Genomic DNA, 26,221 nt, shown 5'->3' with positions numbered 1-26,221 from the left:
CTCTACAACGATGCCGACTCATGCAGCATTGCTGCACTAATGTATTCCATGTATTTCAAACATGCATTTAGAACTTACACATTATCAAAAATGCAACATCTACAATGTTTCAGTGTGCAGATTAAGGTGGACAGAAATATACATTTTTGTAAAAGTATAGCGAAAAGATTTGCAGCTTTAATGCGAGTCTGCACGGATGAAGTGATTAGATGGGAGTTTATTCCTTTGCATGTTGTCTGGCTTTGACATTAACAGGTTGATCTTGAGCTTACGGGACATCTTCAGGTTATCAGTTATCATCCGCAATCATCAGACGAAGACGTCGTATCAAGATCTGACCTTGAAGGATTTGATGAAACATCTATGCAACCCGTATGAAATACTGAAGCCTTAATTTAAAATCAAAAAGCTGTGCTTGAGCAGCTCGATTTGGCATTACTTCTGCAGGTGACCAGTTTAATTCTAGGTTACTGTTTTTTCTCCCTTGTGTTCCACCAACATTTCCACAAGGGCTCGTGCACGTGTTCGTGTCATGTGTGAGGAGTGTGAAGAAGCCCGACTTTTGGAGAGACGGAAGAAATGTTTTAGGCTGACGACGGTGACAAAAATGTCTGTGCTTGCAGGCCAGGGCAGCAACGTTTCCAGCTGGCAGGAGTTGGTCCAGCTGCTGGAAGACGTCCATTCGGTCCACAGAGCGAGTTCAGTCTTGTGTCTTTTAAAGTTGGACTGTTGTTGAAACCTTTCCATGTATGCCTTTGGCCCACAAGAACAGAAAGGACTCTCTCTGAGGATGGAGTGAGTGACTGAAAAGAGTGGTGGGGGGGAGTGTAAATAAAAAGCAGCGGTTTTAGATGTCTCTAAAAGAGGCCCTACAAGTACACCAGATTTCTACTTGTCAGAGTATCTCCTAAATGTTATGGAAAAACAAGATGAGATAGATGTTAAAGTGTAAGAGAAAATGTATATTAAACAACATTTTTAGTCTTGTTGAAATAAAGACTGACAATATTTAAATGTGGTGTGACTGCTTGCTTCTTGGATTTTAAGTTTTTGTGGTCAGTGTTTACATAAATGCATGCATAGTGTCTTGGTTTACAGTCGCTTGGTCGGAGATTGCTGCAGATCCAAATCCCCTTTGATTTATGTCTGGAAGGCCACCCGGCTTGATAACTGCCAAGTCGATCATGCACAGCTGTGGTGACCCCATGCAACAAGGAAGCAGCCAAAAGTAGCTTTCTACTGGTTACAATGCATGATGCGTGCACACACTGGGCAGAGGATTATAGGATACTATCATCATTGAGAAATGAGGCAACAAGCTATGAACTAGAGCACTTGTGTTTAATTGTCCTTTCTAATAAATGTGTTTGACCCCAATTTGAATTGTTTTTAAGGGCACGACAGAAGGTCCACCTCCAGCTGTTCAAACCATGTTATGGGAGACGGCCAATCAGGAGGAAGCTGACTTGGAAGTTATTTTTCAGGCAGTGGATGAATTGAGGGATTCTATCAAGAACCTGTTTACAATTTACTGTGATTTTTATAAATTATGAATCAAAGTAAATATTATAGAGAAAATATAAATTGCCGTCCTTTATTTAGAGAATATCCTGAGCCCCTTATATATAAGTCCCAGAGACCCATAGTCCCAGAGACCACCCTCATCTGCCTATAAGGCATACAAGGAAACAGGGCTACAGTCTACAGTCAACCACCCTCACTGAATAATGGAATTGATCAGTGGGGACCAGAGAGAAAGAAATTCACCCAGTTGGTTTTTTGGAGGCAGACATTCTCTCCAGACTAATGTGATCTAGAAGTAAAATTCTATATTGATTTGATTAATACAGAAACTGTGTTATCTTAGTGATGCATAAGGAAGTAAGGAGTATATGTGATGTATCTGCTTCCATATCTAGTTCACTTATGCCACCTAAGATGCACAGCTTAGGTGAGCCTTGGATACAGCAACTAAACCATGTGTATAAGTCTTCACATATCCTCTGCCAGAACCTCTAAACAGCAGAATTGTCTTTGCAGTAGGTACATATGTTTGAGTGTGTAAAGCCCATTTGGAACAACCTTTGTCCTGTACAGTGTGTTCTACGAAGAATTTTGCATTGTATAAGATGTAAGTTGGGGCTTTTAGTCATTTTGAAGGCGTTTAAGCATAATTCAGGGTAGCGGAGGGGCTGGATCCTACCACAAGGTGAGAAAACCAATCTATTATCACCTATGGCCAATGTAAAATTAACGTAACCCCATGCAGATCTTTGAATAGGATACTGGCAGACACAGAGAAAGCATGTAAACACCACATAAAAAAGGATTGCTGGACTCAAACCCAGGACCTATTTGCTGTGAGACAACAGTGCCAACCACTACACTACCGTGCCACTCACACAAACTTTGCAAACCAACAGCTAGAAGGTTTTTCAATGCATTTGGAAAGAAAGTGTTTAATGTTAACTCAAAATTGTCAACCTCACAACATTTATTAAGAAGTCTTTTAACATCCACGATCGGATTATCATGACCATGATCATGACCTGGACAGGTTGACAGTGTGTCACAGGGCTTTTTTATTCCTGTATTCCATTATTTTTCTACCGAGAGAGCTAACACTAGTGATCATCACGGCTGTGTACATTCCACCCGATGCCAACGTAAACATGGCGCTCTCTATCCTGCTGAACACCATTAACGAACAGCAGCGGGCCCACCCGGACGGTGTTCACATAATTGCAGGTGACTTTAATAAGGCCAACATAAAGACTGTACTCCCAAAGTTCTATCAGCATGTCAAATGTCCCACCAGAGGAGAAAACACTCTAGATCATGTTTACTCCAACATCAAGCATGCATATAGAGCCATACCCCTCCCCCACCTCGGTCAGTCCGACCATCTCTCCCTCCTGCTCTCCCCAGCCTACACCCCCCTCAGGCGCAGTGCCAGGCCCACCACAAAGACTGTTACAACCTGGCCGGAAACTGCTCTCTCCAAACTACAGGACTGCTTCACAGAGACAGACTGGGACATATTTGAACACCAGGACCTAGAAACATTCACAGGATCAGTACTGGACTACATCAAGTTCTGTACTGCAAATGTGACAGTGGACAAAAGCATTCGGGTTTTCCCAAATCAAAAACCCTGGATGACCAGCGAGGTCCGCTCACTCCTCAAAGCCCGTGATGCTGCCTTCAGGTCAGGTGACAGAGCTCTGTACAGGGCTGCTCGAGCTGACCTGAAAAGGGGGATTAAAAAAGCCAAGTCAGACCACAAAAGGAACATCGAGTCCCACCTGTCCAGCAACAACACACGAGAGGTGTGGCAGGGAATGCAAGACATCATCAACCACAGAGGCAGTACTGCGAAAACAGAAAACCCGAGTGGGCAGCTGGCAGAGGAAATAAACAGCTTCTTCGCCTGCTTTGAAACACCACAACAGCAACACTCATCTGCTTCAGCCCTGCTCCCATCCTCATCCTCACCTGGTTCCTGCACCACCCCACTCACTGTAACAGAGCACGATGTCAGACGTGTGCTCCTAGCAGTGAACCCCAGGAAGGCGGCCGGTCCAGATGGAGTACCTGGCAAGGTACTAAGAGCATGCGCACACCATCATCTTCACCAGACTCTTCAACCTCTCACTGGCTCAGGCAGCCATCCCATCCTGTCTAAGATCAGCCACAATCATCCCAGTGCCGAAGAAGTCTCCCATCTCCAGCCTGAATGATTACCGCCCTGTGGCCCTAACACCGGTAATCATGAAATGCTTTGAGAGACTAGTCCTTCAGCACATCAAGGATTACCTCCCCCCAGAATTCGACCCCCACCAGTTTGCATACCGTGCAAACAGATCCACAGAAGACGCCATCGCCACAGCCCTCCACGCTGTGCTGAGTCACCTAGAGCACGGCAAAGCTACGTCCAAATGCTCTTTGTGGACTACAGCTCAGCCTTTAATACAATCATCCCGGACATCCTCATCACCAAACTGGTCACTCTTGGCCTCCCTCCTCTCACATGTGCCTGGATAAAGGATTTCCTCACAAACCGGCCCCAGACTGTAAGACTCGGCCCTCATCTCTCCTCCACTCGCACACTGAGCACCGGCTCCCCACAGGGCTGTGTGCTGAGCCCCCTCCTGTATTCTCTCTACACCCACGACTGCAGTTCGACCCACAACAACACTCTCATCATCAAGTTTGCTGATGACACCACGGTAGTCGGACTCATCTCGTAGGGAGACGAGGCAGAGTACAGAGAGGAAGTCCTGAAGCTGGCAGCATGGTGTTCAGAAAACAACCTGACACTGAACACTAAGAAAACCAAAGAGCTCATTGTTGACTTCAGGAGACACAGCACCGACTTGGCCCCCCTCTACATCAACGGGGAGTGTGTGGAGAGGGTCCACACTTTCCGGTTCCTTGGTGTCCTCATCTCTGCTGACATCTCCTGGACAGGAAACATCTCAGCGGTCATCAAGAAGGCCCAACAGCGGCTGCACTTCCTGAGAGTCCTCAGGAAGTACAAGCTGAACTCCAACCTGCTGCTGACCTTCTACCGCTCGTCCATTGAGAGCCTGCTAACCTACTGCATCATGGTATGGTACGGCAGCTGCACCAAAGCAGATAGAGTGAGGCTTCAGAGTGTGGTCAAGACAGCACAAAAGATCATCGGCTGCCCTCTCCCCTCCCTGATGGACATTTATTCCTCCCGCTGCCACTACGCTATATGAATTTAGAAAACAAGATTACATCATAACATGGGAACACATTTGTTAAAAGATCCTTATTTATGTCTCTAAAATGTAAAATCTAGACTTAAAATGTGGACTTAAAGTGAGATGTCTGGAACACTACTCCTTTGGTTAAAATAATAAAAAAATAAAAAATAATAAATAAAAAAAAGGTGTAGTTCATAAAAACTCATGAAAAATCCTCATTCATACCTCTGGGGTACAGACGCTTAAAACGGAATATCCAAAATGCTTCTCTTTTTTTCCGGATAAAATTTATATTGCCACCTTTTTAGTGGTTTAGTTTAATGGCTTCAATGCCTAGGAAAAATAATGGTGAATTTGGATGTTTATTATTGAAGTGTCTTGCAACAGGGCTGGTTAAATCATTCCTCTTGATCGAGCTTCTGTGTTCGTTAATTCGATCTTTAAGAGGCCGGGATGTTTCTCCTATATATATTTTATTGCATGGGCACTGTATCATGTAGATTACATTTTTAGTTCTGCATGTGATAAAGCCCTTTATGGCAATGGTTTTGTCACCTATAGGGTCTTTGAATGATTTAACATTTTTGGTGTATTGACAATTAATGCATGCCCCACACTTGAAATTGCCATGTAGGTTATGGGTTATCAGGATTTTATCTGGAGTAATAGGGTCCTGGTAAGCTCTAACAAGCCTATCTTTGATATTCCTTCCTCTCCTGTAGGTTATCATTGGTGGTTCTTTGAAGGTACCTAATAAGTTTGGGTCATTCTGAAGGATATGCCAATGTTTTAGAATTATTTCTTTAATTGTTCTGGTTTTTGGCGTAAAGGTTGTGCAGAAGATAAGGTTGGGTTTATGTTTTGGAGATTTCTTGGTTGTTAAATAGACATCCCTACTTACTGAACTCACCTTCTCTTCTGCAGAACTTCAACAGTTCTCTTTATACTTTCTTTCTTTGAATTTGTTCAACATCTCTTCTTTACTCTCATTATATTCATCATGAGTCTCACAGATACGCTTGAGTCTAATCAACTGGCTTACAGGGAGGCTCTTTTTGAGGTGGTTCGGATGGAAACTTGCAGCATGTAATAATGTATTCCGATCAGTGGGTTTAGAATACAGAGATGTGGACAGAGATTTGTCTTTTTTTGTTACTTTCATGTCCAGAAAGTTAATTTCTTCAGTACGTAATTGAGGGTGAAACGTAAGCCTGCAAAGTGTCCATTAAGGAATTCTACAAACTCTAGTAATATAGAGACTGGTCCTTTCCAGAGTAGAAATACGTCATCTATATAACGTTTCCAAGATACAATGAATGGTAAATAAGGGTTATTTTGGTCATTATATAGAATTTGTTCTTCCAGATGACCAACAAAAAGACAGGCAAAACTGGGGGCCATTTGGGTTCCCATTGCAGTGCCAGAGATCTGAAAGTATGGCTAAAATTTGGCATGAACTTTTAGTTTTTCAAAGAGAAAAATATTTCGATTAGTAAATTTACGTATTTCACAAGCACCTTTTATACATCTTAATTGCTTTCTATCTAACATTCACACTCTGATAATCACGCTGGAAATAACTTAGATTCAGTATCTTGGCCAAGAACACTTTGGGGATATAGGCTAAAGCAGCCAGGGATCAAACTCCCAATCAGTAGTTACATTTATTTGAATTATGCAGGGGTAGTTAGGTTAGCCACAACAACCATCAAGTAACAAATGACAATTGTGTGTGTGTGTGTGTGTGTGTGTGTATTATGTACATGGTTCTGTGCTATACCATGCATTATGCATTGGTTCTGTGTGTCTGAATATGTCTAACTACTCTGTATGTAACAAGAGTTACGAGCCTATTTTAAAAATATAGGGAGTATGATTAAAAAGTTGTCAGAAAAAAAAACGACTCAAGTAAAGTACTGATACCTGATAATTGTACGTAAGTACAGTAACGGAGTATTTGTATTTCGTTACAGTAACGAAGTATTTCCAACTCTGCTTAAGTGTAATGAAACAGCTCCTAGTATCCCTCACTGTTTTTAAAGCTTCGTTTATTTATTTATTTATTTAATCAAATTTCCATTTGTTCCGCTCGCTTGGGTTGACTTTACTGTGTGTTCCGTTGAAACCTGTCCGGCGGAAGTTGTGATCAAGGCCTCGTCACAAAAGCAATGGCGAGCGGTATCGGCAGTGAGTAATATATTTCAAGTCTTTCTGTTTTTCCTCGTCATTTATAGACAGTAGTAATAGCAAACAAACTCCAAGCCTTGCAGCTAGATTATTTTAGCCAGAACCTGTAGCCCCTTACCTTGCTAAAACGTTGCACCGTGTTTACCTGTGTGTGTGTGTCTCACGAATGTGTCCCCCTTAATCGACTATGCTAAGCTAACGCTATAAATTAAATATTAGCAATGCGTATGTTGTTGTTTTTTTCTAGAAATGTATGTGATACGTCTCTTGATAGGGTTGTGTGTTTTAACTTATATTCACGCCCCAGTAAACGTGAGGAATGCTTTGCTGTAATCATATTAGCATACCCAAGCTAATATCAATAGTGTAGCATTAGCTAGCTAAATAACGAAAGACGTTTAAATCATTCATTTGACGCCGTTGCCCTTGGTTTTTTTTTATATTTTTAAACTTAAAATAACGTTTTCAACATATTACGATCTGAACGGTTTTTATTGACCGTACGAGAACAGGACCGTCGTATGTGTGGTACTTAGCGAAAAAACAATAACAAACCATTAAAAAAACTGAGACAGTCCGCAGAGACTGATTCGTCATCTGACTGATGATAGTGTTCTTCTTAGAAAAAATACTAGTTTTTTTTAACATGTTTTTGTGTGTATTTGACCAAGTAAGCAGGGATAGAAAGTTCCGTAAAATAGCACTCAATTAAAAATAATGTTAATTGGGATTTTACTCAATTAAAATTGTCAAAACGCAGTCAGATAATATTGCTTGTAATAACAAAGCCATAACGTTACAATCTAATGTGGCAGAACTACTACTACACGTAACCACAAGCCCCATATATTTTATGTTCAGTTACTGAGATTACCCTCAGATGCTTTTGCAATTTGGATGGAAGCTTGTGTGGCAGAATGAAGTTAACTGAGTTGTTTCGGAATGTCTCATATTTTATGTGGCTCTTTTTGAGCCATTGCTTTTGCCCTAAAATACAGGTTTTCAATTAGCTTCTTTCAGCTGTGCCTTTTAGGGGTCACCACAGTGGATCATCTGGACCATCTGCCTCTATCTCACCCAACCCCTAACATCCTCTTCTGTCGCACCACCCTCTGCATAGTCCTCCTCCACTGCATCCACGAATCTTCCCTCTGTTCTTCCCCTTTTCTTTCTGTCTTGTAGCTCCATCTTCAGCGTCCTTTGTTCAGTATATCTATTATCTTTCCTCTGGTCATATCCAATCAGTCAGCTATCTCCCTTTCCCAGTCCCTGCTCTGTCCTCCACGCTCCAAAATTTCTCTGTTACTGACTCTAGCCACACTAACCTTGGCCTTCTTCTAATCTGTCTTCACTCATCAGTGGCATAGTTTCCACTGGTACTCTGCTTGCCAGCAGCACTGGTTGCAGTTTGTGGGCTCCTGACCAGTCCAGTATGCAGATCTTACTAATGAGCCACATGATTGGATTGGTGATGATTTTAAGTCAGATCCTCTTCCTGATGCACCCCTCTCCATTATTCATTTGGGTTTGGGGCAAGCCAGTACACTGTGTACTGGCTTGTGGCACCCTGTGGCTTGTTAGCTAGTAGCAACAAAGTAGCAGGAAAAACAGTCAATCGTGTAATAAATTCTTCTTTCCCCCCAACAGAACACAAGATACTGAATGTGGGGCCGACGGAGCCCTGGTCAGTCAGGGAGAAATTGTGCCTGGCCTCCTCTGTTATGAGGAGCGGAGACCAAAACTGGTAAAAAGAAATATGCTCAGCTACTTTTGTGTGTGTGTGTGTGTGTGTGTGTGTGTGTGTGTGTGTGTGTGTGTGTGTGTGTGTGTGTGTGTGTGTGAGAGATTTAGTTTGCCCATGGGACCTCATATTCATATTTTAAATGTGTTGGAGAAATGCTGTAAGGAGAAGATATGTAAAATGATTTAAGGATCTTGTTTGATAAATATAACTGTAATTGTATTTACTATCATTATATACCACTATTTTTCTGCAGTTCTCCTAAAAATGAGCCATATAATATGAAAATTATCTTCAGAGGGTTTTGTACCATTTCTTTTAAGATATCAGTGTTTGCAAACAGTTTGTGCTTTCCCTAAGATTACCAGTTTTTGTCTAAATGAACCATCGAACTAGAATATATCAGATTGAGTGTCTTAACAATGATCCTTATGGTGGTTATTGTTCTGTGCTCATAATCTGTTTCAAACACTGGCAGTAGGTGAGTGCAAGGCAGTTCGTAAGACAAAATAATATTATTTTATTTTTAAAATGCTTGTTATTGTTAGATTATCTGCTTAATGCTTGAGTTTAGTCTGAGGAGACTCTCTGTGTTCCAGGGTAAGTGTAAGTAGAGCCATCAAGCCTTTCGCAGAGCCTGGGCGTCCACCAGACTGGTTCTCACAAAAGGTGAGAGCATAACAAATATTCCTTTTGTGAATTTATCTCACACTTCACTTCCATAAGTCTTCAGGAAAATTGTCTTTTGAGTGTAACTGCAGTTGGACTGATCTCCTCTGCTCACCTATAAGAATAATTTGTTCTCTGTTTCTCAGCACTGTGCCTCACAATATTCAGAACTGCTGGAAGCTACTGAAGCCCCTAAGTCAGTATTACAGTGTGTACACATATCTGTGTGCAGATATAAAAAGTAAACAATATTATTATGCATTTTAAAAATAATTTGAGAGTTGACTCAAAATGTGTGTTTTCCTGTTCCAGGCGTAAGCGCGGTGAGAAGGGCGAGGTGGTCGAGACCATCGAAGATGTCATCGTTCGTAGGCTGACCACTGAGAGAATAGAGGAGTTAAAAAAACTTATACGAGATACACAAGAGCAGTACAGGTACATAAACTCTTAAAGGGAAAACATTTGACAACTTTGATATCTGAACTTTAACCCCTTTTTGCTTTGTTTGTTTTAATCACAACAGGAAGTTGAAGAAGGAGGTGGATCTGATACAGATGGGTCACATGGACTCCCAGCTGAAAGAGCTTTGGGGAGAGATCACACTGTAAGCATCTTATCTGTGGGATAGTGCTTCCACCTAATGGGTGGATTACCATGATAGCTGTTTCACACAACCAACTCCAGTGTGTTAAAGATCTTGCAGAACGCTGCCAGTAAAACTTTGCTCTGTTTGCCAGTAACCAACAACTATACATGTTTTGTACACTGTTCTTTTATTTATTTATATATATATATATATATATATGTATATGTGTGTGTGTGTTTTCTAATATATCTCTTATTCACATTTTTCTTCTGTCTGTGCTGCTGTAACAAGTAAATTTCCCCAATGTGGGATTAAAAAAGTATATGTCTGTATCTCTGTAGATGAGTGGGTTATTTAGATAAATGAGGGCGTTCTCTCATTTAGTTTTGTATACAAACTGTTATATTGTCATAAAATGCTCATTTTTTTTGTTTGTTTTTTTAAATTTGTCTTACCTAGAAAGAAGAAGCAGGACGAGGAGGAAGCAGAGCAGAAGAGGAAAGCCACAGAAATGGCGTACCAAGGTAGTTTAGGTTCACTTTCACTCTACGAAGGCTGGTGCATGTATTTCTTAGGAAAAGGCGAAGAATTAGTTGCAAACTTGTTGCTCTGTGGTGGGTGTTGCCATTGTCATTGTCTGTCATTGGTAAGATCTGTCAGAGTTTGAAGTTAAGTATATATGTCATACTATTAAAATTCGAGTGAGTCATTTGATATAAAAACAAAGTTCCCATATGAAGCTGAAACCTGTGATCTTGGTAAACTAAGGGACAGATTTGTGAAGGTAGAACTTCATTTTGTACCTACAGGTTTTTTTAGCATAAAGATTTCCCTTGTTGGCACGAACTCTAAGCTAAGATTAAAGACGACCATCTCTCACATCCACGTACAACCAGGAAGATTCAAATCACACGTCGAACCTCGGCCCACACATGTAGCCGACCTGTTGCAAAGCCCTTGTGGTTTTGGCTATGTGGACAATACTAGAAGGGAATTAGGATGTCTGAAAACAATAGCACTCTAAAAAATGATGAGAGGTCCTCTGTAGCCAGGCATTTTATTTCTCCTGGACTATTGCACTCTACATTTTATGGCTATTTGAGGTTGTTGGATAGAGGAAACGTTTTGAAAATAGAGTTTAGACCATCTGCAAACCGAGAATCATGAAGATGAAGTAGAAAAATTCTTTGCTGTAATTTATAGTTTGATATTTTTAGGAAGGGGAGGGAAGCTTAATAAAAACCTTAGGGGTAACATAGATGTGAGATCAGAATCAACTGAGAGGATGTAATAAAGCAGGAGTATATGCATCTATATCTCAGAAGATTGCAACTTCTCGTCCTTCTTGGAATGTTTCTCAGCTTCTCCTAAGACAAGAGCATCTTTCACTCAAGTGCTTGGGTTGGAGTGATGATCCTCTCACATGATGTTCAGGATTTCTCTGCTGCTTTTTTTCAGATTTGTTTTTAAGGAGAGTTTGAAAATTGTCATGCTCACCTCCACTCTGGTCTTCTGTCTGTATCGCAGCTCGCCAGGCAGTGAAAAACACACCCAAGCGTCTGCCCAGTGTGACTTTACGGTCTCCCCTGGGTGCCAGCCCGCCAAACCTGGATTCTCAGACTGACTCTTCAGTGCCCACTCCATCCATGGATACAGGAGCCGGTGTCTCTGAAGATACAACAACCACCACCCACTCAGTTGTAAGAACACTTAGTTTGCCATATATACTTGTTTAGCTCACAGGATAGAAGAATGATGGTGAAGGGAAATGAGTTTATAAGAGTCCCAGTTTTCTGTTAAGAGATAAATTTCAGCCAAGCTCACAGCAACATAAACCATTTTTCACTGCAGTGAATATGGAGACGTCTACAGTAACATTAAACATGAGTATATTCGGCCCCAGGGGTTATAGTTTTTGCCTCATTACAAGTCAGAGGAATAAGATCATCTCGCTCCGTCTCAATGACTTCTCTGCTGTCTGTCAGGCTCAGGGGGTAGGAGTGTTTCTGCCAGCAGCAGACCCTCCAGGACCTGGGCCCAAAGATGGTGGACTCGCTGTTCTAGTCGATGACTCGCCACAGAAAAGGCTCCTAGCCCAGAAGGCCACACCGCCACCCTCACCTCTACTGTCAGAACTGCTGAAAAAAGGCAACCTCATCTCAGCCAGCCCTCGCCTGGTGAGAGGCAACTTAGCATGGCTCATAACATCCAGAAACGATGTGATTACAATGAAAGCCTTTGTGCGAGTCTTGCTCAAAGGCTTTAGACTCAGTTCTGTAAAATACCTGAAAACCAGCAATGTGTGAAAACAAATCATTTAAATGCATCTGTAAAGTGCAAATCAATTTGGAGTATTTTTAAATTCCTGGCTAAGCCACTGAGTTTTGATACCTATTCTAATACTAACATTCAAAGAATGAAAGTAGGACTTGATCCACTCAGTGGGCAATAAAGCCTTATTGTGATATTCTAACATCAGTATTCTTTTAAATCTTCTTTTATGCTCTGATATTTTTTATTAAACCTCACTTTGGTGTTTTTGTTGTTGTGTTTTTTCTGATGTCAGGTTGCAGAGGGCGACTCCACTGGAAGCCTAACTAATGGCGTACAGACTGCTACGGCAGCCACTGCCTTACCACCTGGCCATGACATCATCACAGGTAAACACACCTAACTAAGTTTCACATTACACAGGAGCTACTTTCTTTACAGCTTGCCTGGTTGCTGTCCTGGGAAATGATTGCATTCATGGGGCTCCTAAAAATGTCCTGATTTTAAAAAGCAGGTTAAACAAAACCTAACTGGGCATCGTGACTCCTGGTTACTTGTAATTAAGATAGACAGAGCATGTTCAAAGTAACACTAAATGTCTTGGGGGTGTCTGGGGGAACGTTTTTGCTTGTCTCTCCTCCTCCTTTTTTTCCTGTTTTTCTACAGTCTGTTTCTAAATAAAGTCACACGTCCGCGTTGTTGCATTTTAGTCATTGTTTCCTGGTTCAAAGAGGGAGATACGGGTCTTAACTTTGCAGTAAGATTCTTGTTGCATGCTTGTGTTCTTATTTCGTCACCTGCACGGGTTTACAGAGGGGGAAGCGGAGGCCGCAGTGAAGGCAGAGCTCGGTGAGGACACGGGATTAGTAGAAGAAGACCTCGTGGCTGTGTCTTACATTGGTGATGAACTGGACCTGGAGACAGTGGGAGACATCATTGCCATCATTGAAGAGAAGGTACGTACTGTGTAGGGGCTGCATTCGTTTGAGATTAATATGACCAGGAGCAGAGTTTATTTTGTAGGTTTAATATCAAGTATTTTAGTCGTTGATTAAGGCAATGACACTAAAAACAAACTAATACAAAGAAAATATGATTTAGAAAATATTTAGTGTTAATTGGAAAACAAAGAATGAAATTTTCCATATTTTATGTTCCCATTGTCAGACTTGGACTAAACATTTAGCTAAGAGTGGCCCTGAAGAATCTCTAGAGCAGAACAAGGACTGCCTGTAGATGGCACAACTACACTGAGGATTGTCACAGCAGCAACCTGAACAGACTGCCTACAGGAGAGCACTAGACAGGAAGTACTGACAATCGCTCGTTAACAGCAACTGAATTTTCACAATAAGAAAAAGGGGATTTTTTTCCAGTAGTATATTGGTTTCTTTATTCCTTTGGATGGGGGGAAAAAATGTAAAATCTCAAAATTCACTTGGCCCACCCAACCCCTAGAGCCGGTGCCAAACATAAAGTCTGCGGCCAGGCAAAGACTCCAGTCCGGCCCACTGGACAGCTTTGGAAAATGTGAAGGAGGGCGTAAATTAAAGAGGCCTTTCACACTGCACCAAAGTACTTAAGTAATAGCTTAGCAATTAAATAAGAGAAAAGTTCCTGTGTTTTCACTGTAGAGGTTTCTGTGGTTTTTAGTGGTTCCACAGTTAAAACATATTTTCTGTGACTTAACAAAAACTTTGCCAGAACTTTCTGGAATTTTACACATTTTTTTCTTACAATTTAAACCCAAAGAGTCGCGTTAATACATTTTTCTCATTTGCTACATCAGCGTTTCTTTAAGACATGCTGTTGAAATTGCACTTCCTTTTCAAATATTAAGACATCTCAGAAAGGTGAGTTTCACAGCTGTCTCAAGATCAAAGTAGGCTGGATGTGGCCCATGATGTAACGATCACAACCATAGTGTGGTCAATGAACTCCTACCAGTATGAGAGCCATACTGGAAGGAGCCTAGTGATCCCAGTAAGGTCACATGTGTCTGACAGGTCAGGAGGAAGAGGCCACAGTTATCGCTGGTGGTTTCGGTAGGTTGGGGTTTAGCTTAAGAACTCCTCTTGTTTTTTTTGTTTGTTTGTTGTTTTTTAATTGGAGACACTTCATTGCTGCTCTGACAGTCAGCAGGTCTAATACCCGCTCTTTCACTAACCTGGCTCCCCATGTAAAGTTCATGTGTGGGGAAACACTGAAACAACATAATGGTTTATCTTTTTGATCATCATCCCAGGACGATGACCCTGTGGCTTTGGATGCAGCTGCGGTGGAAGCAGCTCTCTCTCTGTGCGAAGAGGCCGTGTCAGAAGGTCACACCCTACCTGGCCCCTGGGAGACCCAAGAGCTGAAAGCTTCAGAGCCCACACCCACCATCCAAGAGTCAGCCCCCCCACAGACACCTCAGGATATGGTCGCAACATTAGCCCCGACACCTGCCAGCCAGGAGACACAAAACCAGCCAGATACTAACAGGGAAGAACCGCTTAAGGGAAACTATGAAGGACCTGAGGTGACGGGAAGTGATGTCACTTCTTCTGTCACCTCTGATGATGGTGTAGCAGCAAGTGAAGTCGCAGAGGAGGGGCCCGTGGTCAAAGAAGTCACTGAAGCTACAGTGAAGAGTGAAGGAGAGGAGTGGAGTCAGCCTGAGCCCAACCCACCTTGCTTAGGTGCGTGGATTACACACCGATCTATACCCACAGTGGAAATGCTCACACATTTCTGTTTTCTCATTGTCTCCTCGTTTCTGTCCCACAGACTCTGAGGACAGCTCTGTGTCCGGGAAAGAGTCCAAGGTAACACATTTAAGGCTACGTACATGTGTGGACGGCATATGATAACAAGAATAACCGTTATTTTACTCTGTGTGCTTGAATCCAGGAGGTGAAGGAGGAGGAGGCAGGGAGCGAGGGCGACCCCGAAGAAGCGATGGAGCTGAAGGACGAGTGTGGAGAGGGGGAGGGTCCATATTTATCTGAGGTGGATCGGGCAGCAAGTGAGAGTGAGGATGGATACGGCCCGCCCTCCCAGCGCTACACTGCTGATTCACTGGCCAGCAGCCCGGCCTCTTCTTCCCAGCTGTAAGTGTCCAGGTGCTTATTCTTCCAGAAAGGGCGTAGGCAAAAATATTCACCCTGTCCCTGGTTTTACCAGTAATAGTAAAACCAGGAGTCTGTTTCTCCTGAAATAACCCCTGCTATTCTTCTTAACAAAAATATTAGGGGAAATCTTTCTTTGAAAATGGATCAAACTTAGCTGACTTTTGTCATTTTCATTGGGCTAACAGTCTAACAGTATATGCTTTTGTTTTTTTTGCTTTTCTCTCCCACTCTGCTCCGACTGCCTCTCTCTTCTTTCCTGCGTCAGCTCTACATGTGGCGAAGACCAGGAGGCGGTCCAGGCGCAGAAGATCTGGAAGAAAGCCATTATGCTGGTGTGGAGAGCTGCAGCCAATCACAGGTAGAGCTTTGTACCAGAGCTCAACAATAAATTGTTCAAGTCTTGTTTTTTTTGGTCAGTAAGTTCAAATCAATTTCATTTGATTTATTTATTTTTGTCTTATTATTGTGAGTTTCATCAATTTCCAGCTTTTTGTATCGAGCTGGTGTGACTGAATGAGTAACTACATTGTTGGACATGCTGCAGCGCGTTTGCATGAAACCATTTGACTTTTTCCAGTCAGTTAAAGAAGTTAGAGACTCGCTTGAATCCTACAGATTAACCCGGGTCACGTTGTTGAGAGGAAACAGGTGTTTTACTTTTGCTAATATTGTGTTTCTCAGGTACGCCAGCGTCTTCCTACAGCCTGTGTCAGATGACATCGCTCCAGGTTACCACAGCATTGTACACAGGTCAGACCGCACACACACACCCTTCATTTTTGAAACAAGCTCAGCTAAAAATCGTTGCAGCCTAACTGTTCAACTAAAGTACCAAAACAAACTAACTGCTGCTGCTTTCTTGCTGCAGACCCATGGACCTGTCCGCCATAAAGAAGAACATCGAGTCCGGTGTTATCCGTACCACCGCTGAGTTCCAGCGCGACATCATGCTGATGTTTCAGAATGCCGTCATGTACAACTCGTCGGACCACGACGTGTACCACATGGCGCTGGAGATGCAGCGCGACGTCCTGGAGCACGTCCAGCAGTTCCTGGCCACCCAGCTCATCATGCAGACCTCAGAGAGCGCCATCTCTGCCAAGAGCCTCCGAGGCAGGGAGGGAAATCGTAAACCAGGAGAGCCAGCCGAGAAGGTGGGTTGAGCAGCAGACAAGTCTGATTGTGATGAAGCAGAGTTCTTTATTAAAAGCAAAAGAAAGTTTCCACACATGCCAGTGCTGATGTTTTGTAACTACACTGTAAACTCTTGCCTCTCTCCAACACTGAGTGCTGTGACTCCTGTTAGATCGGTGCAATAAATGTTCTTCCAGGTATTTAGAGTTTTATGATGCCTGCAAAGCTACTGCGAACAGTCCCTCTGCCCACCTCCAAGAGAAGGTGGAGAAATCTAATCTAAGTTTAATGCATTTTAATTATTTACAGGAAGTGCACAGTCCCAGAACTGGCTGTTTCTTGTAAACCACAGATAGCACTTCCAGTTTATGGAGTCATAAAGTTTTTTTTTTATTAAGGGCATTTTATATTGGTGTAGATAAATGTGTTTGGTATATCAGGACCATAATTTCAGTGTGCCATCATGCTGCGGTTGGCAGTCATTTCAAAACTGGATGAAAATACACGCTTATGTGGAAGAAACATAAATAGTGGATTCATTAAATGTTTTTGACGTGTCAGTTATGCTCTGTGAAATGTCACAGACAGACATGCTGTTTTATTTACTGTCAGCATATGAAACCTGAGGAAGCTGTGGGTTCAGCACACATTTAAGTGACCATGCAGTCAGTGTAGTTCTGATTTATGTCACATAGAATATGACAAATGGACTAGTTTTCTAAAAGAACTTATGGAAGAATTGACCTCGATACACCTCACCCTGTCTCCACATTACGATCCCAGAGTGATGCTACTGTACTGTGTCAGTGTGGTGTGAAGTACCAGAAACCAGTGGTGTGATTAGGACACAAGGAGTTAAGAGTGCCAATGTATTAAAGGGTCGGCACTGATGTGCATCATACAAGTTAGGCATGCTCACTTTGTTACACAGCACTGTCACTTCTAATTGCTGTAAGTGCACTTTCTTAATCTTGACTTCCCAGCTGCTTCACATCCTGCATGCTGGCTGCACCGGTGCTGTCTCTCTAGTCTATCTCTGACCCTCTGCTCTGTTTCCTGTTTCTCTCTCTGCATCTCCTACTGTGTGTGTGTGTGTGTGTGTGTGTGTTATTTTCTCCCATACATTGCATATAAAAAATGGATGTAACTTCATCCTAGCTAACCTTTTTCTTCCACTCTTGTTCTCAAACATGGAGTCATTGTGGAAGTGCCTTAAACATTAATTTCTTCTTATCGCCAGCAGGGGGTGACAAAAGGTTGTCTGTGGAAAAATGACACTTCAGCTCCTTTGATCTATTACCTCAGTAAACACTTTTCTGATGACTGTCTTAATAAAACATGAGGTTCATTTTATGAAGAGTGAAAAACAGGATAAAGCTGTAGCGTGGCACGCAGCGTCCCTGAATGTGTCAGTCAGATCCAATCCTCGCTCGTCATGTTTGGTTTCAAAATAATAAAATGACGCCGTAAAAGCTCCGCTTGAGGCTTTACAACTGGGCTTTGCATTCACAGTTGTCACAGTGGCTACATCCATCTTTTATCTGCACCCTGTTTGAACGCTTGAGTGTGTGTCTAATAGGATATGGTGGAAATTTGAAACATTCAGACAACACATTTTGGGAAGATGTCATGTTTTCTTGGAAAGTCCACACTTAAAGATACATTTTGCAGAATATATTTAACAAATATTTCTACAGATGTAGTAAACTTTTAGTGTTTTGTTTAACTGCTACACAGCAAAGTCCAACTTCTCCGTTTTAGAACTTTAACAAGTTGTGCAAACTGTGGTGCGGTGCTTGTGAGAGGTCCTCACACCTCTGCGTTGCTTCTGTTTGTGCCTGCTTGTGTACGCGCTTCATCTCCATGAGTCTTAATATTTCCAGACTGCATTCAGAGACTGTGTGTGTGTGTCTTGATGTTGTGTAGAAATGTGCGTTTGTGTATGTGCAGCTCTGAAGTCAACAGGACCCCCATCTCCTGAGCGTGTCTCTGTGTTTGACGCAGACTTGTATGAAACTTGCTTTCTCACGCCTGTGTGTGCTTTCTCTCTCTTTCTCACTCCGATGTTTGTCCTCCTACAGGACAGTGTCCCAATGGCCTCTCCTGCTTTCCTTCTCTCTCTTTTTGTAAGTATTCAGGTTCTCGCTCAAGTTTCACCAGAGTCAGGCCAAGCTCCGTACACGCTTGTCTCAAAGCTAACATGTACACACATACACAGTGTTACACACTGCACACACCTGTCTGTACCTCTGATCTTTCTCTTTATTTCTACTGAAGCGGCTTTGGAGGACAGTAAGGATTCAAGACGCCATGAAGGTCATTAAAGGTGGACTAATACGACCAGTCAGAAAATAAAAACTATATAGATTGATAGGAGCAAAAGTCAGCTTGCAAACTATATTACAAACCTAAACTGGCCAATTTTAGTTGAACTCACTCGCACTTCAGACTGGTGGGAAATACTTAATAAAATAAAAAACAAATATAAAATCAAATGTTAAATGTAAAATAACCAAGCAACATCCTGTGGCTCTCACAAATAAATGGGGAAAGAGACACAACCTTCAGTTCTTTTAAGAGCCACTTGAGACTGGCTTTAAAAGTGAGTCAATCCTCATTGACTCCCATGTTAAAATAACCAACTCTACATCAGATAATCAGATATCACTTTTCAGCCCAATAGAAAAAAATATTTTTGGTGTCTCTGATATAATATTTACCCTGTCTGAAAGACCGTGTTTAAGTAAAAGTGGGTGTGGACTCTTTGATAGACAGCCAGTCGCCAGCAGAGACAACTGTAGCAGCTCGGTCTCTGTTAGGCCTCAGCATGGATAATTCAAGTCATCTGCATTTATAGTGTTGGTGCCTTTTAGAGTCTTTTAATTTAATTATCCATAAAATTGGCTTCAGTTTTTAACATAGTATTTATAAGTAGGTATTTCTGTGATGCAGTTTTATGGGAGCAGCTTTAGTTTTAGCTTGTAACTTGGCGCACTGCCCTCAGGATGGTTATTCTTTTTTTGTGTATTTTTATTGGCTGATAAGTTAAGATTTAAAAAGAGATTGGAGAAACGCCCTACAGCCATGAGTGTGAATGTTACATAGTTTGTCCAACAGAGGGCATGCTTCAACCACCCTGTTAGCATAGCACCACAAACACAACAACTGGCTGATTTAGACGAGTAAAAACATACAACACATAGCAAATGTGAGGAAATTGTTTGGGTTTTATGTGTCAAAAAATGCTGATATAAGAATATCAGATTGCTTCATAGTGGTTGTTTGTAAACAAGTGGTTAATGTAAAATGACCATCTTTTATATACAGCATGTTGAAATAACCATTCCTCATAGTGGCGATCCAATCTAATCGGTCAGGTTTTCCAAGACTTATGACGGCAGATTCAAAGAGATTGTTGCTCTAAACCACTGAGCTATTAAAGTGGTGTCAACTACTCAGCAGTGTAGAAGTGATTAAATGCAGAAGAGATGGGCCGTGAGCCTACGCCCATCCTGTGCTCTATAGATGTGCCATACAGATGATATAGAAATGAAAGACTTCTTCCTCTACCTTGCAGTTTCTCTCTCTCTCTCCCACTCACACTCTCTCACTCACACTCTCTCTCTCACTCTCACACACACACACACACACACACACACACACACACACACACACACACACACACACACAAACAGACACTCTCATATACTGTCTGTATCACCCTCATAAACGTTTACATTTTTGTTTGCACCAAAGATTTTTCCCATCCCGCACTCACACTCTCTCTCTCTCTCTCACTCTCTCACACACACACACACACACACACACACACACACACACACACACACACACACACACACACACACACACACACACAGGTAACTTTCATCACCCAAGCTTCCGTCGACCTTCGGTTAATGCCAGCTTCCTGTGTTTTTCCGTTAATGTGCGTTAGCATCTCTGCATGTTCCAGTTTCTTTTCTCCTTGTTTTCTTTTTATTTTGCTCATGATTATTTTCTGTTCATCATTTGGGGAACGATGCCTTCCAGGGTGGATTGTGCTGTTTTTGTACGGAGCTCAATGACACAAGGAGGCCTGCCACAGGGCCTGCCTGACCTTTGACCTGTACACCTTTACGTTAAGCGTGCTCTTTCTCTCTCTCCACGTTTCTTTGTGTCTCTGCTGCAGGATGGAGGCACTAGGGGGCGGCGGAGTGCCATGGAGGCCGACCTCAAGATGAAGAAGTAGTGCAAGAGGGGGCTGAGAGCCGCTCTTCGAATCTTGCAGCTGATTGCTTTCTGGTCACTTTGGTCGTTTTCTGAAGAGGACTGTGCCGTCTCCATGTGCCTGGTTTTTGTGTGTGCACACACACACACACACACACACACCTATACTAAGGGCCATAAGTGTGTGTGTGCCTGAGAGAGCTGTACAGTGTTTTCTTCGCTCCCATTCATGGGGCGCCATGGGATGTTGCACCAATTTTCCCAAGAATAATTTCACCAGCACGGGTAGCGGGGGTCATAATTTGCCCCTGCTGCAACACAAGGTCTTTGTGGATAGAGAACAATACTTTCACCAGCAACAGTTTGTTTGGGATCAGATGGGAACGGGCCAGATGAGTTCTACTTGGCAGATTTGATCACTTTGAGTCGTGCATACGTCCGGCACCCGATTATGCTCAGCCCCTTTGGGCTGAACAGACGTCAACAACGAAGATGGCCACATGAGCAACCATGATGTATAGTTCCACAAATTCAAAGCGAGTCTTCTAGTTCTGCATGTTGGGCTGACACCACCCCGAGCAAAGAAATCTGTTAGTTTGATCACTGCTAAAGCATAATGGTAAAATAAGAGTTACTTAAAATATTTCATAAAATAGATTTCTGATCTTCTTTTTGGTTGCAAAATTGTGGTTTGTGTCTTCTATTAATAGTAATTTAATTAATTTGATTCAATCTATTGGCCATTGTCTACCAGTGCATGTTTCAGCCCATTAAACTACAGATCCTTCACTTTTCTACTGATTGTACTTCTGAGTACAATTGATAATAAGGGTAATTATATAAATATAGATAAAATTCAGCCACAGGTTAAACTCAGTGTAACACTTTCAGCACTGAGCAGGGCTGCCACTGATGTTTGGCAACAAGCTCTTAACCTGAGGTATCAACAGCACCAAAAAAAGGCTTTCAAAACATTACCCGGCTCTACAAAATATTTAATTAGGTTGACCTCAAATGTCAAAGCCCTTCTTTTACAAGGAAATATACACTAAGGCCCAAAGTTGCCCTTGAAGCAGCTTTAAATACCAGTGGTTTGACAAAACAGTTGTTTTTTAATGGGCTTTAACAGATTGTTGCTGAATCATTGCCACTTATTACTTAGGATGTAGGCTGTGCATAGAGCACAGGAAAGATTTTTGTAATGCGTGTCAAGGAGTGAAGTTTTGTACTGGAAAAGGTTCATGTAGTTGTGTTTGGGTAGCTGATACATTTGTGTAAATTTGTTAATAAAGATTTGATCTAAACGTGTAAGGGATCAGTTTGGGATTTAAGCAGCATTTCACTTTGAATTTGAGTAATGATTAACTTGACAAGGGGAATTCATTCTGTGGGAACAGTTTCCTGGTAACTGCATTTTGTGCCCTCAGGCTTATTGTAATCAGGAACGGGATTATTTACAGTTTCTATTACCTGTAAATGGGTCTGTAATTATGATGGTATCACAGGGTCTGTGTGATCCCAGTGTTCAAAAGAAACATGCAAACACAGCACTGAAGTTGTGCAAAAAGTTTATTTTGCATTCTGTATATTAAGAGGCATCTTTCAGGAATGAGGCCTGCCCAATCCTGTACTGACACACTTCCAGTGTACACATCTTTACATTCAAATACTGGTGCAAAAATACTGTCACCAACTACAGAATAGAGGAAAGCGAAAAATAAATATAAAAAAGAAGAAAAATAGTGGGCCTCCTGTCAGACTTTCATACAGAAAAATAAATAACTCACTTTAAAAACTACAGGAAGGCAATCAGGTTCCAGTGCATGGCAGACTACATGTAGCTGATGGTTAAAACCACACACGGGTAATGGTTTAGCGTCTCATCTTCACCCCTAGTTGAAGTCGTGAACAACAGGACTGGCAGAGGAGTAGAGCTTCCTCTTGACCAGCCGGTACTCTGGTCTCAGCTTCAAAACTTTGTTGCCATCGAAGATGTTCTTGAATGACGGCCAGCCGTCACTTTCTGCCTTGAAGACCACAGATAGCTCGAAAGTCGGTGTGACGCTGGAATCGGGGAAGATGCTCCCGATGTACTTCAGGCCATCTTTGCCATCGATGTAGAGCTTGATGGAGGCCCCCCGGAGCCCACAGGGCTCATCAGCAGAGGCACGCACCACATCCTGACTAATCCTGGTGGTCATGTGGCGAGGCAGCAGGAGCACCTGGCAGTTGAGGATGGAAGCCTTGGCCTCAGTGAGGCGACGCTCCATCTGCTGAGTCACAACCTGCTGGAAAAGCCGCTGTTCGTGCTCCAGACCGGCGTCCAGGTCAGCAACTGAATAAAGAGACAAAGCAGCGTCAGAATGAGAAACAAGTCACACCATCTCATTAGAGTTTAATATCCACGTCAAAGGGTCCCTCTTTTCTCTACACTAGCAACGCTGAGTGTCAGACCCTTGAATCAATTCACTTTAGACAGATTTTAAATCACGTGAAAGCTGCAATTAATATAGTACGTCACCAGAATAAAGGCTTTGCATCAGCAGCGAACAAGGAAGCGCTCTGAAAAGCTCATCAAGTGATCAGCTGATCCAAAAGCTGAAGGGCTTGCATCAGACGAGTGTCCTGTGAACGAGCACTGCCAGTTCAATGCCCCATTGTTCTAGCGCGAAGGTTTAGTTACTTCCAACCGGTTCCATGGTTTACTTTGGACCATTGATATTTATTAAATAGCATTAGCTGTGTTTGAAGGCTCTGCCAGCCAGAGAGAGAGGAGTCCTTAGACTAGGAGGCCTTAAGGAAGAACCTTCGCCTTTTTTAAAAAACACTGGATAAAAGTATATAAAAAAAACAAAACACTAACTTTATGAACAACTTACAGGATGAAATGCTCTCGCTTTCTTCGTAGCTCTCGACGCTTCCCCGCCGGGATGAACTCATCTTTTGTCCTGTTGTCTTTAGCGGACAAAAGCACTTTCCTATCATCTCTACGACGTTTTCTTCCTCCGACAAGAGGTGTCCAAAGACCAGAGCCGAGCTATAGACCATCCTGATTCCTGTTTGTGAAGCACCGGTATCTCCTCCGAGCGTTTGGTCTGTGTCTTCTCCATGTATCGAGTTGGTTGAGCTGAGCGGCTGCTGTCTGTGAGCGCGGAGGTCTTATACCCGAGCTGTCAGTTGCGTCAGCTGAGCAATCGCACGTGTGGGCGGGGCTTGGTGGATTGAGCCAGAAATTTCCGGATCACGCAACGCACGAGGAGATTGCAGAAAGTTGGTGTAAAAGCTCAGTAGTTATGTGTAATATTTAGTTTTATTATTCTTTTTTTTTAATGGAGATATTTACTTATGTATCGTCCTACCTTGTAATATTTTGTGCCTTGTACACGTCTGTTGTTTTTAACTATATATATTTATGAAAGTTTCAGCCTACAAAATAATATTAATAAAAGACTAAATAGATTTTAAAAAAGATAAATGACACATTAAAACAATTATGACATTAAAAGCACCAAAATATATCAAATAATGGACAAAATTAGTAAAATGACTTAAATTAACATTGTGTTTTTACTACCTGTTTTTACCTTTGTTTTTCCATTTTAAATTTTCCTTTCAGTTTACCTCATGAAAAACATTCAATTTTTGATGTATTTGTGTTCATTTTCTAACTCCATTCCCACACATTTTAAGAGTATTTTCTTAAAACATTTTATGACATTTTCTAACATTTATTTTTATAACCCTGTAATATACAAAAATTTTAGATTTCCTGGAGAAAGGTTTGTAAATTTATATTTTTTCAAGTAGCAAATAATAAAAAAAAAAAAAATAGTGGGCAGGCAACCATTCATTATAGTAAATAAGCTGAATAAGGTTTACAGTCAGTTGATACATGATTTTTGAAAACTCAAGATCAAAACAGAGAATATTTGGATTTTCCACATAATTTATATTTCCCTATTTTTCCAGAAAACCATATGGGAAGTAACATTTATTATCTATAAAAATTTTAAGTCATATAATGTAGAAAACACACAAAGTTCACTTTTCTTCAGTCATGCTCCAGGACCTTTATTTGTAGTAGAATATTTGTATTAGCATGTGTCTGTAAATGAAGGCTCTAAATACCTGATTTAAAAAACTACTAGTACTAAAAAAAATACTAATAAATGAACATGGCATACAGGCTGCCATGGAAATATACTAGCCTGTGACGAAAATATAGGTCAGTACAGTGGGTGTTTGTGGTGTCAAGTTGAATACCACATCAGCTTTCACACAGAAATCTTCCATTGGGCTAATAGGTTTGTGGTAGTTTATTATTCATATGCAGTAAAATTACCTTTTTTGTCAGATACATATTTAACACATCTGGGCTTCTGGGTTTGGATTGTTCTCATGAATTTATCTAAAAGTGGCCTGCTGCAGATCCAAAGGTTTAAGCAATCCATCTAACTCTTATAACTGCACACAAGATTCCTCTGAATCCCACAGTGTTGTTTTCAAGTCCAGACACGATGGCGTCATAAATCATGCATTGCTCACAAATGACTAACTGTCTAATACACACCAGTCATTTAAATTCACATTCATCTGGCGAGGGAAAGGAGCTTTATCCTCCAATCAAAGGACAGTGTTTCCATGACACCAAATAGCTCCTTGCTTTAAGTCCAACCTACTTAGGTTACGTGAGAGCAGATAACAGTAGGTTACAGGTTAAAGACTCACACCTGAGTCATGGTCTTGGGAAATCTCCCTGCTGTGAAACGTCACAGCTGGCAGCCAGTCACGTTCAGACTAGCTGCTGTCGTCAAGTCAGAGGCTCGCCACTAAGAAGGAAGCGTCTTTCTGTGGAAATGCAGGGGAACTACACTGTGAGGTGACAAGGAAATGCAATGTATAGTGACAGTGCTGTAAAACCAACACTCACTGTTTAAGACATCCAGTGTGGTGTGTGTGTGTGTGTTTTAATTACACAACTATTCAGAATAAGCTTTCTGTGTTTTGTCACTTCCAAAGTAAACTTCACACATGTAGTGTGTGAGGCGAGGGGTTTAATAACAGAGACTCAGATTAAGTTGTCAAACTAACACAATTTTAAATGCATAGATTATTTTTGATACGCAAGTCTGATATGGCCTCATGCAACCGGTGATTTGCACCTGTTTTAAACCCTCTGCACTTACATTCACCAAGGCATCTCTTGATGACAGTGTCCTCCAGAGTGTTGTCAGGACTTGGCTGGTTGTTGCTTTTAATAGCCAGAGAAATAATTCTGTGATCACCCTCTTCAGTTTCAGGCATTTCCAGTGCCCCTACTGTTTAGCTTCTGAAAATGCAGGAAAATGTTCAAAATTCCCAAAAAGTCCAACTTTTGTTTTCCTTGAATGAAAGCTAAGTCCACTGTGGTGGTGCAGAGAAGCACAAAGACAAGATTTGGATCACTGTCTATAAATGTATGGACCTTAATGTAAAGCATAACAATAATACAATATGTAATTCATTAAACTTAAAATAAAGTTTATTAGTGAACTCTATTATGAAGTGTTACCTTTGGTTC

At 41.7% G+C, this 26,221-nt stretch overlaps 2 protein-coding genes across 2 annotated transcripts; one reads left to right on the top strand and one right to left on the bottom strand.

Annotated features, from left to right (window-relative positions):
- The first annotated feature begins 6,835 nt into the window (after nt 1-6,835).
- Nucleotides 6,836-21,972, top strand: brd8b (bromodomain containing 8b). Its single transcript, XM_085419843.1, has 18 exons — nt 6,836-6,920; nt 8,568-8,664; nt 9,261-9,330; nt 9,477-9,526; nt 9,643-9,765; nt 9,854-9,934; nt 10,376-10,440; nt 11,444-11,616; nt 11,902-12,093; nt 12,483-12,576; nt 13,001-13,143; nt 14,433-14,868; nt 14,957-14,994; nt 15,080-15,279; nt 15,566-15,658; nt 15,982-16,050; nt 16,169-16,454; nt 20,624-21,972. Exons 1-18 carry the CDS (start codon nt 6,902-6,904, stop codon nt 20,681-20,683), a joined length of 2,289 nt encoding a protein of 762 aa, XP_085275969.1. The 5' UTR covers nt 6,836-6,901; the 3' UTR covers nt 20,684-21,972.
- A 150-nt stretch (nt 21,973-22,122) lies between these two features.
- LOC146677264 (DNA damage-inducible transcript 4-like protein) lies at nt 22,123-23,783 on the bottom strand. The gene is made up of 2 exons (XM_085419853.1): nt 23,541-23,783; nt 22,123-22,996 (listed from the first exon to the last, which is right to left on the bottom strand). Exons 1-2 carry the CDS (start codon nt 23,707-23,709, stop codon nt 22,554-22,556), a joined length of 612 nt encoding a protein of 203 aa, XP_085275979.1. The 5' UTR covers nt 23,710-23,783; the 3' UTR covers nt 22,123-22,553.
- Nucleotides 23,784-26,221: the final 2,438 nt, after the last annotated feature.

This window comes from Rhamphochromis longiceps, linkage group LG2 (assembly GCF_057381845.1).
Source record: "Rhamphochromis longiceps isolate RC_006_pf linkage group LG2, R_longiceps_female_GT1.1, whole genome shotgun sequence".
Classification (NCBI taxonomy): Eukaryota; Metazoa; Chordata; class Actinopteri; order Cichliformes; family Cichlidae; genus Rhamphochromis; species Rhamphochromis longiceps.
Note: the sequence above shows the minus strand (reverse complement) of the source record. Positions and strands in the feature narration are given on the sequence as shown.